The 14,392-nt window shown below is 50.2% G+C and overlaps 7 protein-coding genes across 7 annotated transcripts; 3 read left to right on the forward strand and 4 right to left on the reverse strand.

The window, feature by feature from the left end:
* Nucleotides 1-144: 144 nt before the first annotated feature.
* On the forward strand, nt 145-1,036 carry FTJAE_4462 (MRPL6-mitochondrial ribosomal large subunit; the record flags this gene model as incomplete). The annotated part of the gene is made up of 3 exons (XM_037350869.1): nt 145-445; nt 500-613; nt 669-1,036. The coding sequence occupies 3 exons, from the start codon at nt 145-147 to the stop codon at nt 1,034-1,036; spliced, it is 783 nt and encodes a 260-aa protein (XP_037208427.1).
* A 190-nt stretch (nt 1,037-1,226) lies between these two features.
* On the reverse strand, nt 1,227-2,300 carry FTJAE_4463 (3 (2) 5 bisphosphate nucleotidase; the record flags this gene model as incomplete). The annotated part of the gene is made up of 1 exon (XM_037350870.1): nt 1,227-2,300. One exon carries the CDS (start codon nt 2,298-2,300, stop codon nt 1,227-1,229), a length of 1,074 nt encoding a protein of 357 aa, XP_037208428.1.
* A 930-nt stretch (nt 2,301-3,230) lies between these two features.
* On the forward strand, nt 3,231-3,548 carry FTJAE_4464 (ras guanyl-nucleotide exchange factor; the record flags this gene model as incomplete). Its single annotated transcript, XM_037350871.1, has 1 exon — nt 3,231-3,548. The coding sequence occupies one exon, from the start codon at nt 3,231-3,233 to the stop codon at nt 3,546-3,548; it is 318 nt and encodes a 105-aa protein (XP_037208429.1).
* Nucleotides 3,549-4,012: 464 nt separating this feature from the next.
* On the reverse strand, nt 4,013-7,273 carry FTJAE_4465 (uncharacterized protein; the record flags this gene model as incomplete). Its single annotated transcript, XM_037350872.1, has 1 exon — nt 4,013-7,273. One exon carries the CDS (start codon nt 7,271-7,273, stop codon nt 4,013-4,015), a length of 3,261 nt encoding a protein of 1,086 aa, XP_037208430.1.
* A 55-nt stretch (nt 7,274-7,328) lies between these two features.
* On the reverse strand, nt 7,329-7,577 carry FTJAE_4466 (uncharacterized protein; the record flags this gene model as incomplete). Its single annotated transcript, XM_037350873.1, has 1 exon — nt 7,329-7,577. The coding sequence occupies one exon, from the start codon at nt 7,575-7,577 to the stop codon at nt 7,329-7,331; it is 249 nt and encodes an 82-aa protein (XP_037208431.1).
* A 3,428-nt stretch (nt 7,578-11,005) lies between these two features.
* Nucleotides 11,006-12,161, forward strand: FTJAE_4467 (activator of Hsp90 ATPase; the record flags this gene model as incomplete). Its single annotated transcript, XM_037350874.1, has 4 exons — nt 11,006-11,228; nt 11,282-11,364; nt 11,437-12,089; nt 12,143-12,161. The coding sequence occupies 4 exons, from the start codon at nt 11,006-11,008 to the stop codon at nt 12,159-12,161; spliced, it is 978 nt and encodes a 325-aa protein (XP_037208432.1).
* A 335-nt stretch (nt 12,162-12,496) lies between these two features.
* FTJAE_4468 (uncharacterized protein) lies at nt 12,497-14,332 on the reverse strand (the record flags this gene model as incomplete). Its single annotated transcript, XM_037350875.1, has 1 exon — nt 12,497-14,332. One exon carries the CDS (start codon nt 14,330-14,332, stop codon nt 12,497-12,499), a length of 1,836 nt encoding a protein of 611 aa, XP_037208433.1.
* Between the last annotated feature and the right edge of the window lie 60 nt (nt 14,333-14,392).

Below are 14,392 nucleotides of genomic sequence, written 5' to 3' on the forward strand. Positions count from 1 at the left end.
ACGGACCCTTGGTGTAGTTGTCATGCTGAGCACGTGATGTCATGACTAAGCGCGAAAAGTTGAGCTCCATCAGCTTGTCAACCTCGTTCGACGAGTCAATACTGCTGCACGCCCACGGCAGCCATCTCGATACCAATGGCCGCCATGTTTACTCCCAGTCGGGGGAGGGCAATTGGACGAGCCATTGCGGCCTCATCGTCTGGCCCTGTCAACCTCCCTAGCTTCCTGGTGCCAGCATGGCAAGCGACAGCACCTAAGATCGCATCTTCCCGAGCCTCCACTGCCCTCTTCTCCACGACCTCGAAGCGACCATCCAAGCTGGGAAGAACCCCTCTATCGATCCCTCCTGGCGTAGAGCTATCTGTTGGCGAGCCGGTGGCGAACAAGGATTTGACATCATACAAGAAGGTGTACAAGAAAACCATCACTGTAAAGGGACCTTTGGGTATGAGAGAACGGCACCTAGAAACGAGGGGGAAAATCGCTGACTGGATGTTAGGAGAGCTTGAGCTCGAAGTTCCGGAATATGTGCAGGTGACGCAAGATCCCGAGGCCAAGGTGGTATCGTTGAATGTCCAGGACACTGATGCCAAGGATCAAAAAGCCATGTGGGGTATGTTCACCAGTTATCGTCACGCTTGATGGCATTGGGACTGACGATTGGATAGGAACCACATGGTCTTACCTAAAGAACTATATCATGGGTGTCTCGGAAGGGCACACGGCCATTCTCCGTCTTGTCGGTGTCGGTTACAGAGCGAGTGTCGAAGAGCGAGGTGCTAAAGAGGAATTCCCTGGGCAGCGCTTCCTGTGCCTCAAGCTCGGGTTCACTCATCCCGTCGAGGAGGGTATCCCTCGCGGCGTGACCGTAACGACTCCTGCGCCTACACGTATCCTGATTGAGGGAATTGACCGCGAGACCATCATGTCGTTTGCTGGACGAGTTCGCATGTGGCGTCCTCCGGAGCCTTACAAGGGCAAAGGCGTGTTTATTAACGACCAGACGATCAAACTGAAGCAGAAGAAGATCAAATAGAGAGATGATATGTGGGAATTTATAGTGGCCAGCTCGGTGGCTTGGCCTATTGGACGCAGCTGGCGTGTGTATTCTAGTATCATGTACAGATTTCTGTGTACTATTTGACGAGGCATATACAAAACTACATTTTCTTTGCAATTCTCTCTTTCATTCAAGTCATGCCCGTTTGTTTCCCTATTCATTTCCCTTATGACTGTTTGGCGCTCAGAACCTCCTGGACAGCTTCAAGAACCTTGCTGTGAACAGCAGCAGGAGCGGCAATGACGCCCTTGTTGTTGGCCAGAGTGCGTCCTACGCTGAAGTCGAGACGCTTTCCGTGAATGTCAGTTACTTGGCCGCCAGCCTCACGAACAATGAGGTCGCCGGCAGCGTGATCCCAGATCTTCTCCTGATATGTGGCTTTGACAGGCAGACGGAGGTAGATGTCGCCAGCACCGCGGGCAATAGAGCCATACTTAGCCTGACTGTCCATGCGGACACTCTCCTGGGTAATACCGAGCTTCTTCGAGATAAGGGCCTGGTCGTCGTGCGCTGAGTGGCCAGCCTCGACACTCTCGCAGAAGGTAGCCTTTGACAGATCATCAATGCTTCGCATGGAGATGGGCTTTTCGGCAGCAAGAGCGCCAGAAGCAAGAGGTCGGCTGTTCGCGCCATGGCCCTGCACAGCAGAGAAGATAACACCACGACCCTCATCGGTGGCATTGGAGCCAATGTCGGAGGTAAGACGGGCTGAGTCGTCAACTGGGAGGTTAGGGCAGCCAAGGACACCGACCTTGACGTCACCGTCAACCATGAGACCAAGGCAGACAGCGTATTGACCACCACGGAGGAAGCCCTTTGTACCGTCAATGGGATCGATGGCCCAGATACGACCGCTGGAACCACCCTGGCTGCCACCTCTATCGATCAATTCCAACATATCGTCAACATCCTTAATAGGGCCACCGAGTTGCTTCTCAGCATCTTCATCGTCGAGCTTTGTAGAGCTGACGAGTTCCCAGATAGTCTGCTTCAGGTTTGCATCGTCACGGAGCTGCGCAGCTTCCTCCTCGGCGACGATAGCGTCGTCAGGGAAGTTGTGGCGGAGAGCGGCAATGATGAGGGCCTGGGCGCCAAAGTCGCCAATGGTGACAGGGCTCTTATCATTCTTATCAACAGTTCCCTTTGCCTTTTCGTGAAAGACGCGCTTGGTGAGAATCGTAGCACGCTGAACGGCCAATTGGGCGATCTGAAGCTCTGAGGCGTAGGATGGAGAAGCCATGGTTGTGAGCGGTCGTCGGAGAAGGATAAGGTGGGAAGAGAGTTGGCGGAGACGGGGAATGAAGGCCGGCGAAATAAGGATAGCCAGGATGAGAGTCAATAAGAAAAGAATAAAGGATCTAGAGAAGAAGAACTTTGGAGTAGCAGTGGGCATACAAGGCAACGCAATGAAATGTAGGGGCTAATAAGGTAAGGTAGTTAGGTACTAAGTAACGTGGGATGGCGCAATTGTCCTTGTGTTTTTTATGGTGGTGTTAGAGCTTAGAGCAGACACTGGTTGGTCTCTTTCGGGTCGTCGGGCGGGTCGTCGGGCTCTAGAGTAAGGCAATTGGGTCTAATTAGAGTGGGATGCGGGTTGAATGAATGAATGAATGAATGAATGATTGATTGATTGATATGAGAGATGAAGAGGAAGAGAAAAAGAAGTGGGATGAGCTGTTGAGAAGTCCTCAGTGAGAACTGAGTATGTAAGCTGCGACGTTTGAAAGTGTTGTTTCAGTGATTGTGTAATCTGAATACGGCTCGAATGCGTCAATTGGATTACTATTCAACTCAGAAGAACCCGGAATATGTTAAACGGAAAAGTCAAGTTAGATTTATCATTATATGCATCCATAACGGAGGCTCTGTTGCCAAGGTAAGGTAGGTACCTAGGTAGTCGTGCAATGGCAGGATTAATTGGTATTTGTAGCTCTCTCAAGCCGACCCCGCCATCAGAACTCCGATATCGATGAGGAGGGGCTTTTCACTCTCCCATCTCACTAACAGTTTCTTCCCCTGCTCATAGCGGAACCACCCGATTGGCCGGACTTTTCAAGCATCAATTCTGCCCAGTTCATACAATCAATCTCAAGGCGTCATCTCAACTCGACATTCAACACGATCAATCCTCTTTTGCTTCCAACCAACCAACCAACAACTGTCACCAGAAATGGCCTCTTCTCCAGCCTCACTACGCTCTCTCTACCGCTCCCTCCTTCGCGAGCTACCACCTCGACCAATTCTCGCCTCACCACGCTCTCCTCTTCACTCCCGCCTTCGAGATTCCTTTTCTTCCAGCTCCAAGGCGGCGACGTCGCAAGACGCCCGTGCCCACGCCGCTGCCCAGGCCATCGCATATCTTCGATCCCAGCGCATGTATGCCACATTACTCGAGCGTTATAACCCTGGTATGGGTATGGATGAGGAGGAGCGTGTTCGCTTGACTGCCAGGAGGGTCGGCATGGATTTGCCAGTCGAGTACAAGTAAATGATTGACGGCAAAATCAAAATGAGAAAAGAGACGGGAGATGGGAGAAGGGGATGCAAAAGGGTTTCCGGGGCCATGAATCGTCAAAGACAAACGGACCATGACTTATCGACCCGTCGAATGAATCTAAACACCACGCCAAGCAATTTCCAACAGTGAATCTACAGATGGGAAAATAGGCCAGATGGCATCCGGCACTCAAGAAAATGGCTGAGATTCAGATCAAACCCTTCAGTGTACAAACAAGTGTATGGAACAGAACAGAAAAGACACAGACGCAATACCCGAGCATCACTCGATTATAAGGAACAACCATATCATCATCATATCTCATATAAAAGGACATCTTTGGTCCAGGATCAACAAATTATATACAGAATAATAGCGTTTCCAATCATCAAGCCCATTTGGCTCAGGGGTATCAACTTCTACTCACTTTGCTTCACTTCACTTCACTCGGCCTTCTAGACACTGCCCACACCTCTGTCTTCGAGCGACTCATCCCAGCCGCCCATTTGCAACAGCCACTCTCCCAGGCGCTCTTTCACGAGCGTAATGTTATCGCCTAATGCGCTCTTCCATTGATCTTGAACGAGACGGACCTTTTCCTTCAGATCCTCGGTAAGTCGACGTTCTTCTGATTGTCGCATCTGCACCGCCTGTGCATTGCTATCTGCCTTGGGAATCGCGTTTCCGTTCTCATCTTGAGTCTGCGTCTCCAGGACCTTGCCTTTGGCGTGAACCACAGCCTCTTTGACCTCGTGAAGTAGACACAACAGGTTGGTGTGCGACTCGATGAACTGATACGTGCTCTTCTCGGCGTGAAGCAGCAAGCTAAAAAGATACTGCATCGGATGCTCGACGTAGGATGGATTTTCCTCAATTTCCGATGCTGGGATCTGAATGTTGAAGCCATCCAGATCCAGAGGAATGTTGTCCAGTAGCTCACAAAGCGGAGGCGCAATATCCCAAAACGCCGACAGCTGCAGTGCAACACCATGATCCACAGCCTTTTCAACCACTCCTCGGAAGTCTCGGGTCCGTTCCAGAACCTCGTGAGCGAACGCATATTCACGCTTGGCAGCATCTTCAGCAAAGAAAGCCTCAGCTGACTTGAGCTTCTCAGTATTCCCCGAAAGTCGGTAAGGAGTCAGTACAACCTCGCAATATCGACCGTTGCGATCTGAAAGAAGGTCGTAGATGGCACGGTAAAGACTCTCTCGTGCCTCGAAGACCCATTTAAGCAGCGTCAATTTTTCCAGGAGTTCTGGTCTATCATCGCCCTCCTCCTGCGGCATGTCCGCGTCTATCTGCCCATTATCGAATAGATGCTGGGCTAGATCGTCAAACAGCTCTGTGGCACTTGAGATACGCCCTGTCAGTAGTTCATTCAAAGGCAGTACCACCTGATTCTGGAACAATTCGTATTCGGACTTTTCCAAGTCCTTTTTCTTTGTTATCTCGCTGGCCTTTGCATCAGCATCAATAGCTCCTGCATCAGCATAACTTAAGCTGCCAGCATTGATCTCATTCTGCAAGTTTGTACGCAAAGCTTGCCGGCGCTCAGACGCTGCTTTGGAAAATTGCTCTCGACGTTTGGTGCTTTCGACAGTGAACCGTTCCTTCGTTTTGGCCAATTCATCTAGTTGACTCAGAGCTCTCACAGCTGTTCTGATGGATGTCAACTCAGGATGTTTGTTATTGACAGCGGGGTGGTGTCTTGGATAAGGAGGAGGCATAGTGACAAGGCGGGAAACATCCAAGTGGTCGCGGTTGATCGTCGAACAGGGACTAGAGCCCATGTTTGACGTGGTGGCGAAGCCAAATTGTTGAGGAGTCAAGTTGGGCTCCGACTGATCATGCCAGCCTGTCTTTTCAGGAGGATACTCGGATGAAGAGCCTGGCTCCTCGTATACCACAGACGGCTGGTCCTCCTCGACCCATTGTGTTTTAGTCACGCCCATATACTTCGACTCTCTCTTGGAACGTCCGAGATGGGAAGCTTCGCCTTGCGAATCTGACTCCCACCAACGGCTCGGAGGACGACCCCGTGAGCTGCCATTTTCATAGTTTTCGCTGACGCTCATACTCAAAATTGGCGATAACGAGGGCATATAATTGCTGGACCAGTTCACATTTGGTGGGTTGTTCCCGCTCGGCGACGTCGGGACATTGACTGTTTTAGAGGCAGACTGAGGACTTTCCCCCAAGTTCGAACCTATAGAGCCTCGACGAGAAGGCCCTGGTTCGGATAACCCAGGAGTCCACTGATCTTGTGAAGAGGCTGACTCTCGCCTGTGGCTGACCATCGGCCGAAATAAGTCGCGGGTGAGGTCAAAGATCTCGGAGCCCATAGCCCCAATAGCGACAGAATATCGTTCTCGTCTGATCCTTGATTCGTTGACAACAAAGTCGGCGAACATACGCACCCTATCCGCGTCAGTAGCGGCTCGCGATTCTCTAATCGCAAATTCGCGGAACCGATCGATAGTCCCTTCTTCAAACTGATCGGCAGTTTGAGTCGTGACCAAATGTTTCGATACCAACATGCCGGCGGAAGGGGGCCGAGAAGACTCCCTGACCCTCGAGACTGATGCCACGGATCCGGATCTAGGAGGCGGGGTAGGGAGCGCTTTTGGAGCAACAACCTTTGAGCTGCTGGCATACATTGGTTGCTTAGAAGCGTTAGGGGAGAAAGGGGGAGTTTCCGCTTCCTGAGGCAGCTTCCCTGATGCTGGGGCTCTAGGGGTCGAGTTTCGAGAGTCTTGCGATGCGAGTGCGCCACTCAGAGGGGTCGATTTACCGATTGATGTCCGTGACAGATCAGTGGTATTTGGTACTATTATGTCGGCCATAGAGTCGGGTCGAGTCCGTTCATCTATAGAGCCGCGGACACTATGTCGGGTCCGACTCTCAGCCCTGCGTTGCAAAATCGTTTTATCATGTCTAACTGCCTTTTGCCGATTGAGCCCGCCAATACTCGATGAGGACCCCAGAGCAGGTTCAACAGGTTGGGTGGATGGTAGCGACGTGTCAATCCTGAGACCCGGTGAGCGGCTTCGGTTTGAGGGGCCTGCTTGACTCCCCGTCTCGCTCCAATCTGCAGGTGTTGGAGGAACAGGTCCGAGTTCTGTGACACCGGTAGGTGGTCGGCGTCTTTTAGTAGGAGGAGATATGATGGGCACTGTATTCCTATCTATTGACTGTACGCTTTGAGACCTGCTTGAAGCGGGTGGGGGCCCTGGTGGCGGAGGTGGGAGAGGCATGCCTGGTTCCCATCTGGTTTGAGACGCTGAGCGTGAGCGAGCAGATGTGGGTGTCTCCACGGCTCCTGCAGATACGGCTCTTCGAGCCGCTGGCGGCCCATGAATCATGGGACCAGTCATCCCATGCTCGGGAGCAGGTTGATGAAACGAAGTTTGTACGATCATGCTCTGTCGATGGGCTTGAGGAGGCGGCGGCTGAGGTGGAGGAGTACTAGAGGTGTCCATATCTCTACGGCGAGCTAAGGATGGCAGAAAGCGGCGATCTCGTGAACAATTTCGCCCATTTACACCCGGCGGAGGAGGAGGAAACGATGCATTAGCTGGCTCGGGCGAAGGCCGGTGCACCATTGTGCTAAGTCGAGGCGGTGGAGTCGGAGTACCAGCTGGCGTAGAGTCGAAGACGGTACTCATGGGACGCTGCTGTTGACCTCTAGGCGGACTGTATGGCGGAGGCGGCATTGGCGACACTGATGCATGTTAGAACGCTAGCAACAACATGATGTTTAGTTATTAGTCACTTGCCTTGGACTTCGCCAGCATATTGAACGGCACGCTCGGCGACAGCAGCCTGTGTGGGAACCCATTCTTGGGGGTTGTATGGCTGTATGCTACTGCCAGGTGTTTGGACAGCGGAGTGAAAATGACTGGAGCTCATGGACACGGCAGATATGGGCGTATGTAGAGGGTTGTTGAAGGCACCTACAGACGATGTCGTGAGAGGAAGAAGGCCTTGACGGAGTCGCGCCGCTTCGTGAGAAGTCATGATGAAAGATCAGAGGGACCAAGCGACTATGGACTAAGAATTCACTCGAGCGCTAGGTCCAGGGTCCCTGTTTCAAGCCACAACACCAAAGGATGAGGGAAGTCTAACTTAGAAACAGCTGGGTATCGTGTCAGGGCTGTCTCTTTGGTCGGTTGGTTCTGGTACGTGGGGTGCTAGGGATTGGATGGATCCGCGGGGTGGGCGGCGCGTGCGAGCAGCAGCCCAGCAGCAGCAGTAGAGTGAGTCGATGCTCAGGTGAGGATCGAAGCAGTCGAGACTATTTTGAGACGACAAGGAATAGGTACGACTATGATGACCCTCGATCTGTCCCGGCACAGCACAGCCGGAAGAGAGACCTGACAGATAGACGTATGTGTGTAAGTAGGTAGGTATTGGATGTTGCAGGTGAGGCTCTGTGTGTGTTAAGGACGCTGCAGCTTGCCGAAGTTGGTCAATTGACAAGGAGGTAACGAATATCTCTCATCAAGCCATTCACCGTAGCTACGGCGAGGACGAAGAGTACGTCCCCTAATGCGCAAGCAACCAGCCAAGTAAGAAACAGAGATGTGATTGAGGATTGGACTGCCCTTGGATGTGAAAGGTGAAAAGAGAGAAAGTGGTTGGGAGAGGGGCTCTGTAAAGGGAAATGGATGTACAGGTCGCAGTTGGAGTAGGTACTATGTAGCAGCAGGAGATGGACCCCTGCATACAAGTCAAGTCAGTTCACCTTTTACGGCAAAATGTTGAAATCACGACACCTCATTTTTTTCTGGCGGTGTCAGCGGGAGCAGGACTGAAGCACTAGCAGAAGCAAGTGCATTTTCGAGTTGATAAACTGGAAACCGTTCTCGGTTCTCTGTTTATTGCCGGAGAGCCAAGCCCTGCCTACAGTATGTACCTGCTTTGCTGGGGTGGTCGAGCATTACATGGATGATGGACGCTATCTGAAGGTGGGACAAAGAGATACTAACTACAAGGTATGTATGCTTCATGGGAACTTTACCCACGGCCAATTGGCAATAGAAACAGAGGATGGGTCTACAAGCATGGCTTTCACTATCAGGCACTAGTTAAGCTTGAGGGGGTTCTAATAGGCATGACGATGACAGAGCACCTTCGACCGCTTCTTGCAGAGTTGAAAGATGGCGTTCTTTGAATGTCCGAGTTAGTTGGGGTATCTGTAGATCCTAGAGGATGATGCATTGGCGTAGCACGTAGCTGTGGACACTAATCAGTTGAGCGCTGCTTGATTTGTGCCTGTCGTGTTGTGTGAGTGCTGTAAGTAGAACGTTGATAGAAACCTTGCCATGTTGCTTGTCTGTCACCATACAAAGACGTTGAACATCCCACATGGAAGCTGATGAAGGACTTGATCGATCTTCCTATGTACATACATGCACTCCGACCCCGCTGAGCGGAAAAGGTTGGGATAGATAGACTTGGAGAGAAGCTAAGTTTGGAGCGATCCGTCGTGGTTCTATTCTTAGGCTCATCCTTCAGCATCTATTGGCTGACAAGGATTGACTATGCGGGTTGAGTGTGGATGTCGGCGCTTAATGGACGTCCCTCGCTGCCTGTCACATTTCTCTATGTAGGTACGTACTCCCTCAAGCTCTTGAGACCCATGACCGGCCGGAAAGACAAACGTTTGCACGGCTGGATCGAACTGCTGCATGAGATCCATGTGCAGGGGGGCCTTCATGCTGTGGGCTGATGTTGACTTTTGATCGCTACTCTGAATACTCCTTGCAGACTGCAGAGTGCCATTGGAATCCCGGGGACCAAGTTATCCGAAGAGAACAGAATAACAACGCAAAAGACGGTCAACAAATAGAGTTTCAACTGCCATGGGCCGTTTAAGAACAAAAATATGCTTGATGGGTTGATTCCATAGTCAAAAACCACCCATCAAATAGCTTATAAATCTAAGCTGGGGTCAAACCTAGAGTGATCTGTTTCTATGAATAGATCCACCATGGTATATGTAGGTGAGGCAGAAGTACAGATCTGGCTGATTTAACCCGTCACTCTTTTTTAAGATCGCACCTAATCTGTCAAGGGGAGGCAACAAAACTTGGGACCTCTCCTCTAGGAGTAAGAAAACACAAGACATAAGTTTAAGGTAATAAAATACACTCTATAAAAGGTACCCTAAACTTATCCTAAATTTATACTAAGTCACCTAAGTCTTTTTATCAGTTAGGTTTAAGGTCCCAAGTTTTATTTCCTCCCCTAGCCTCGATCATGGGTGATAAAGTCTTAGGTAAACCTAGCACAATTTTGTATATATTTAGCAGACCTCACGGACTTGGTCAGATATTCTTGGCACCTTGGTTCAATGTCAGAAGCTTTCTTGGGCCTCAGTGTCTGTATGTATGCTGATCATACCCTTGTCCAAGCTGGCATGAAGTATGGTCATAACGTGACGGCCATACTTAAGTCCAGGAGCTGCTCTAAAACTCTATCTAGTTGCCCATCAGGCTTCTCAGATAACTCTTGACCAGCAGCACGAAATCCTTCATAAGATCGTTCGAATCCAACAATGGAAGCTATCGAGCTTGACGGGCGTGTATTGTCCCTTTAAACTGATACACTACATTGGCTGAGCCAGCTTTCTGACATAAAGCTAACCGATATTCAGAGTCCTTCCGTTGAGTGTTTCATCTTTAGCCTTCACACAACTGTCTCTATGAGTCAATTGGGATGCCATTCGCAAGCAAGGCACTTGTGATCATGGAGGCCTAATCTTGGTGGAAAAGCTTCGCCAGTTGACATAACGGAACAAGAGGGTACTGATCATCGATTTCTCGTTGATTGCCACATAGAAATCCTCGATATATCCTTTCCCCGTTATCTACTTGTATTAGTCCTCCATCAGGAAGAATATTTCTCACCGAGGCTGAAGAGAAAGATTGTTTTGGTTATCGATAAAAATGACGAGGCTGGGTCTTGCTCTGAAATGAGCCCCACTTGAAGCTAGCTCTAGGACATTGGAAAAAGGTGGGGGCACAAGGCTCGAGTGAAATTCTAGAGGATTCTTCTCCAACAAACTCTCCTCTCTTTTCAACTCTTCACATTCTGCTCTTCTCTCTCTGCCTTTCCTTTGCTACCTATTTATTGACTTACTGACCACTGACCACTCTCTTTCCTTTCAACATCTTCTCTACACCTCCCTCACTTAACTGTAAGTACATACCACACTTTTTTGCACCAATTGTCGCATCTTTCATGATGAGATATCCAGCTGGCACCAGTCATAGAGTGACTTGTACTCCCTTCATTGATGACCAATATGCTGTGGTCTAAGACCATTTCTGATTCCAATTGCGACTCTGCTCTTTCATATTCACCTCGATCAATTTCTGTTTGGAGTCGAAGCTAACAGATTCAAAGCCATCATCTAGTACACCCCTTCGACCGACTTGACAATGGTTCTACACAACCCCAACAACTGGCACTGGGTCAACAAGGACGTCTCAGCATGGGCCAGATCCTACTTTGACGAGAGCCTCACAAAGGTTCAGGCCGAGGAGGGTGAGGTCAAGGCCAAGATTGATAAGATCCAGAGCATGGATGGTGATGTCGATGTCAGCCAACGCAAGGGCAAGGTGATTACCATCTTTGACGTCAAGCTGGTGCTCCAATATTCTGGTAAGGGAATGCGGTGACTTTGACTGATGCAAACATGACAACTAACCATTCAGGATCTGCTCCCGGTGAGGATGATGTTTCTGGTACCATTACTGTGCCTGAGATCGCCCACGACACGGAAGAAGACGAGTACGTGGTACGTAAAACCTCCCCTGCTCTTTCGCCTTCCGTGTTGCCGTAGAATAAACCTCGCTAAGAACCCTCGTAGTTCGACGTAGACATCTTTGCCGAGTCCAAGGAGAAGCAACCCGTGAAGGACCTTGTCCGATCAAAGATCGTGCCCCAGCTGCGCCAGGAATTCCAGAAGCTTGCCGGCGCCCTCATCGCCGAGCATGGCAAGGATATCCAGCATGCTCCCGGCTCCAACCCCTCGAGCGGTTTCTCGACCCCCAAGATTCACCCTCAGAGCTCCACTCCTAAGCCAGCCGCCACTTCCAGCACTCAAAGTAAGACCGGCGGTGTCGTAAACACCACTACTGTGACCGACAACGAAGAGTTCCGAACCACTGCTGAAGAGCTGTACCAAACCTTTGTCGACCCTCAACGAATCGCTGCTTTCACACGATCTCCTCCCAAGGTCTTTGATGGCGCCAAGGTTGGTGGAAAGTTTGAGCTGTTCGGCGGCAATGTGTCTGGCGAGTATCTCGAGCTCGAGGAGCCTCAGAAGATCACGCAAAGCTGGCGACTGAACCAGTGGCCTGCCGGTCACTTCTCCAAGCTGCACATCGAGTTTGACCAGAACGACGTCGACCACGTTACCGTTATGCGAGTCAAGTGGGAGGGTGTTCCTATCGGCCAGGAGGACGTTACCAAGCGCAACTGGCTCGAGTACTACGTCAAGAGCATCAAGCAGACTTTCGGGTAAGTTCATTGATAGCTCTTCTTGCTTACTTATACTGACTACGAGGCCGTAGCTTCGGCACCATTTTGTAAGCATACTACAAGACTAAGGAGTCGTGGAGTTAGAGTAGATACAAGGGTAATACGCTCTCTAGATGAGGGTAGTGACGGGGGGTTGCATGGTCGCTGCTTTGGTGGAGGAGGGCGAGGGTCGTCTTGGGTGATCTACACAAGACCTAGAAGCGTGTGGTTACGATATCATGAGAGACGTAAAGTAAAGCAAAATGAAATAATGCATCAATGGTCAATAGCCATATTGTGTCATAAGTTATGTGAAGAATGTCTGATACCTCGTCAGTTGGCATAGTGCGCCTCTCGCATCATACTCATTGTCCCATTCGTCCCTTTGTTTCTTCCGAGTCACTCTGTTATCCACCAGATGATACACTAGGTTTCAACATGGCATCTTCTTCACCTCCCTTTCTCGTTGGAAGCCGCAATTTGCCCAGATCAGATCCTGCCACTGTATATCCAGACGACAGGCCAGTCACTTTATTGGACAGAGCCATTGTTTCGGTCCCAGCCAGAAAGACATGTTGCCCCATCCAGGAAGTCAACGCTGGCGGACCAAGCCATATACGGTATATCCCAACGATGATGGAAAAGCAACCGAGGATAATAAATACGATGGCAGCACTGATGTAACACCCGGTGTTCTTGTTTTCCCTCCATCCAACGTAGAAAGGATACTCAGCATCACGAAATGATTCTTCAGGGGCCAAAATTCTTTCTTCCCCAAAAGGCAAGAAACCAGCCTTCAGGTTCTCCGAGTCCAGCAGTTTTGTGGTTTTGATAGATGCCATGACTGCTCTGATGATTGCACTAACACCACTGAGAAGCGTGGCATCTGGGCTCTTGACCAAAGCATCTAGCCAAACGCCGTACTGTGGTATCAAGTCCGAGATGTTAAAGCGCTCTGTGGCTGTTATATTGCCCCAGGATGGCATCACAGCAGCGATGGATTTTTCGAAAGTGTTATTGCTGAAAGAGAGGAACGAAAGAGCCGCCTGTGGCAGAAACCTGCAGTTCTGGTCTCGAACGTATCTCCTGACTTCGGCGGTTGCGAGCTCCATCTTGTACAAGGACCGATGCTCTACCGGAATCCTCCACGATTCTGAAGATTTGTTTGGTTTCTTTGCCCATTGGATCTGGAGGCTCCCAAATCCAATGAGTCGATACTCAACCAGGGCTCTTTGAGGCGGATCAAACCAGTTGGTGCTGGCCGTCTCCATTCGATGCCAGTCGCCTGGGTCTTCTGTCATATAAAAGTCGCCTTTGCCCACTGAGCCATTGGCTACTAAAACTACTTCTCGAGTATGAAGCGTTCCGACGTCGCCAGGGTAGAATTGATCAGCTCTGCTGGTTGAAAAGCAATTGGCATGACCAACCATAGCCAAGCCATTGGGTGGTAGGGACATATTTGCAGCATAGGGAGGCTCTTGAGAAAGCTGGTTGAAATGAATAAATGCCCGATTGATGTCATAAAGCGGGAAGTCATTGATCCATGGCTCGGGTTCCGAGACAAGAGAGCCGTTCTTCACTGCCGAAAGCTCACTCTTGATATATTCAATTAATCGTGGATGAAAGTTCTCTTTGATCCAAGCGTCCGGGCTCACAATAGCGAACTTGTAGCCCACAGATGCAATGATGCTCATAATCAGGAGAAAGTATCGCAGAGTGATAAAGGAGGGAAAACCTCTGAAGCCATAGACGACCGGTGCTCGTGGTTGAGAGTTGAGATACCGAGCATAGTCGAGGCCATTGCTGAGTTGTGCTTGTCGACTAGCCCATGTATCGAATAGATGAACATATGCCTCTGTAAAGCCATAAGATGATAGAGCAAATGCAACACCAACGATGGCTATCCAGGTCTGGATGCTCCATTCATGTCCAACACTGAAACGTGCCTGGCCTGGTGGCCTTGCCCTACCGAGTTCATCTTTCTCTTTGCGACCGGAGAGCGCATTTATACCAACAAAAATAAGGACTGAACCGCCGACAACAATCGCGAGCAGAGAAAGAGTGCCAAGCATCTGCAGACGTCGAACCTGAGGAGGCTGAATCAGAGCCATCACGGCATAATCGACATTGCCCGAAACTCGAAAACAGTCATGAACGAAGACAGGGTATTGTATCGGTGCATGAAGCGCAGGCGATTCAGGAAAGAAATAAAAATCATGGCGTCTCTTGACGACTGACATCATTGAGGCGAACATCCATACAGTATGCTCAGCCCTGGACATCCATGGACAGGGGTTGGGATC

This window comes from Fusarium tjaetaba (genome assembly GCF_013396195.1).
Source record: "Fusarium tjaetaba strain NRRL 66243 chromosome Unknown NRRL66243_c0000086, whole genome shotgun sequence".
Lineage (NCBI taxonomy): Eukaryota > Fungi > Ascomycota > Sordariomycetes > Hypocreales > Nectriaceae > Fusarium > Fusarium tjaetaba.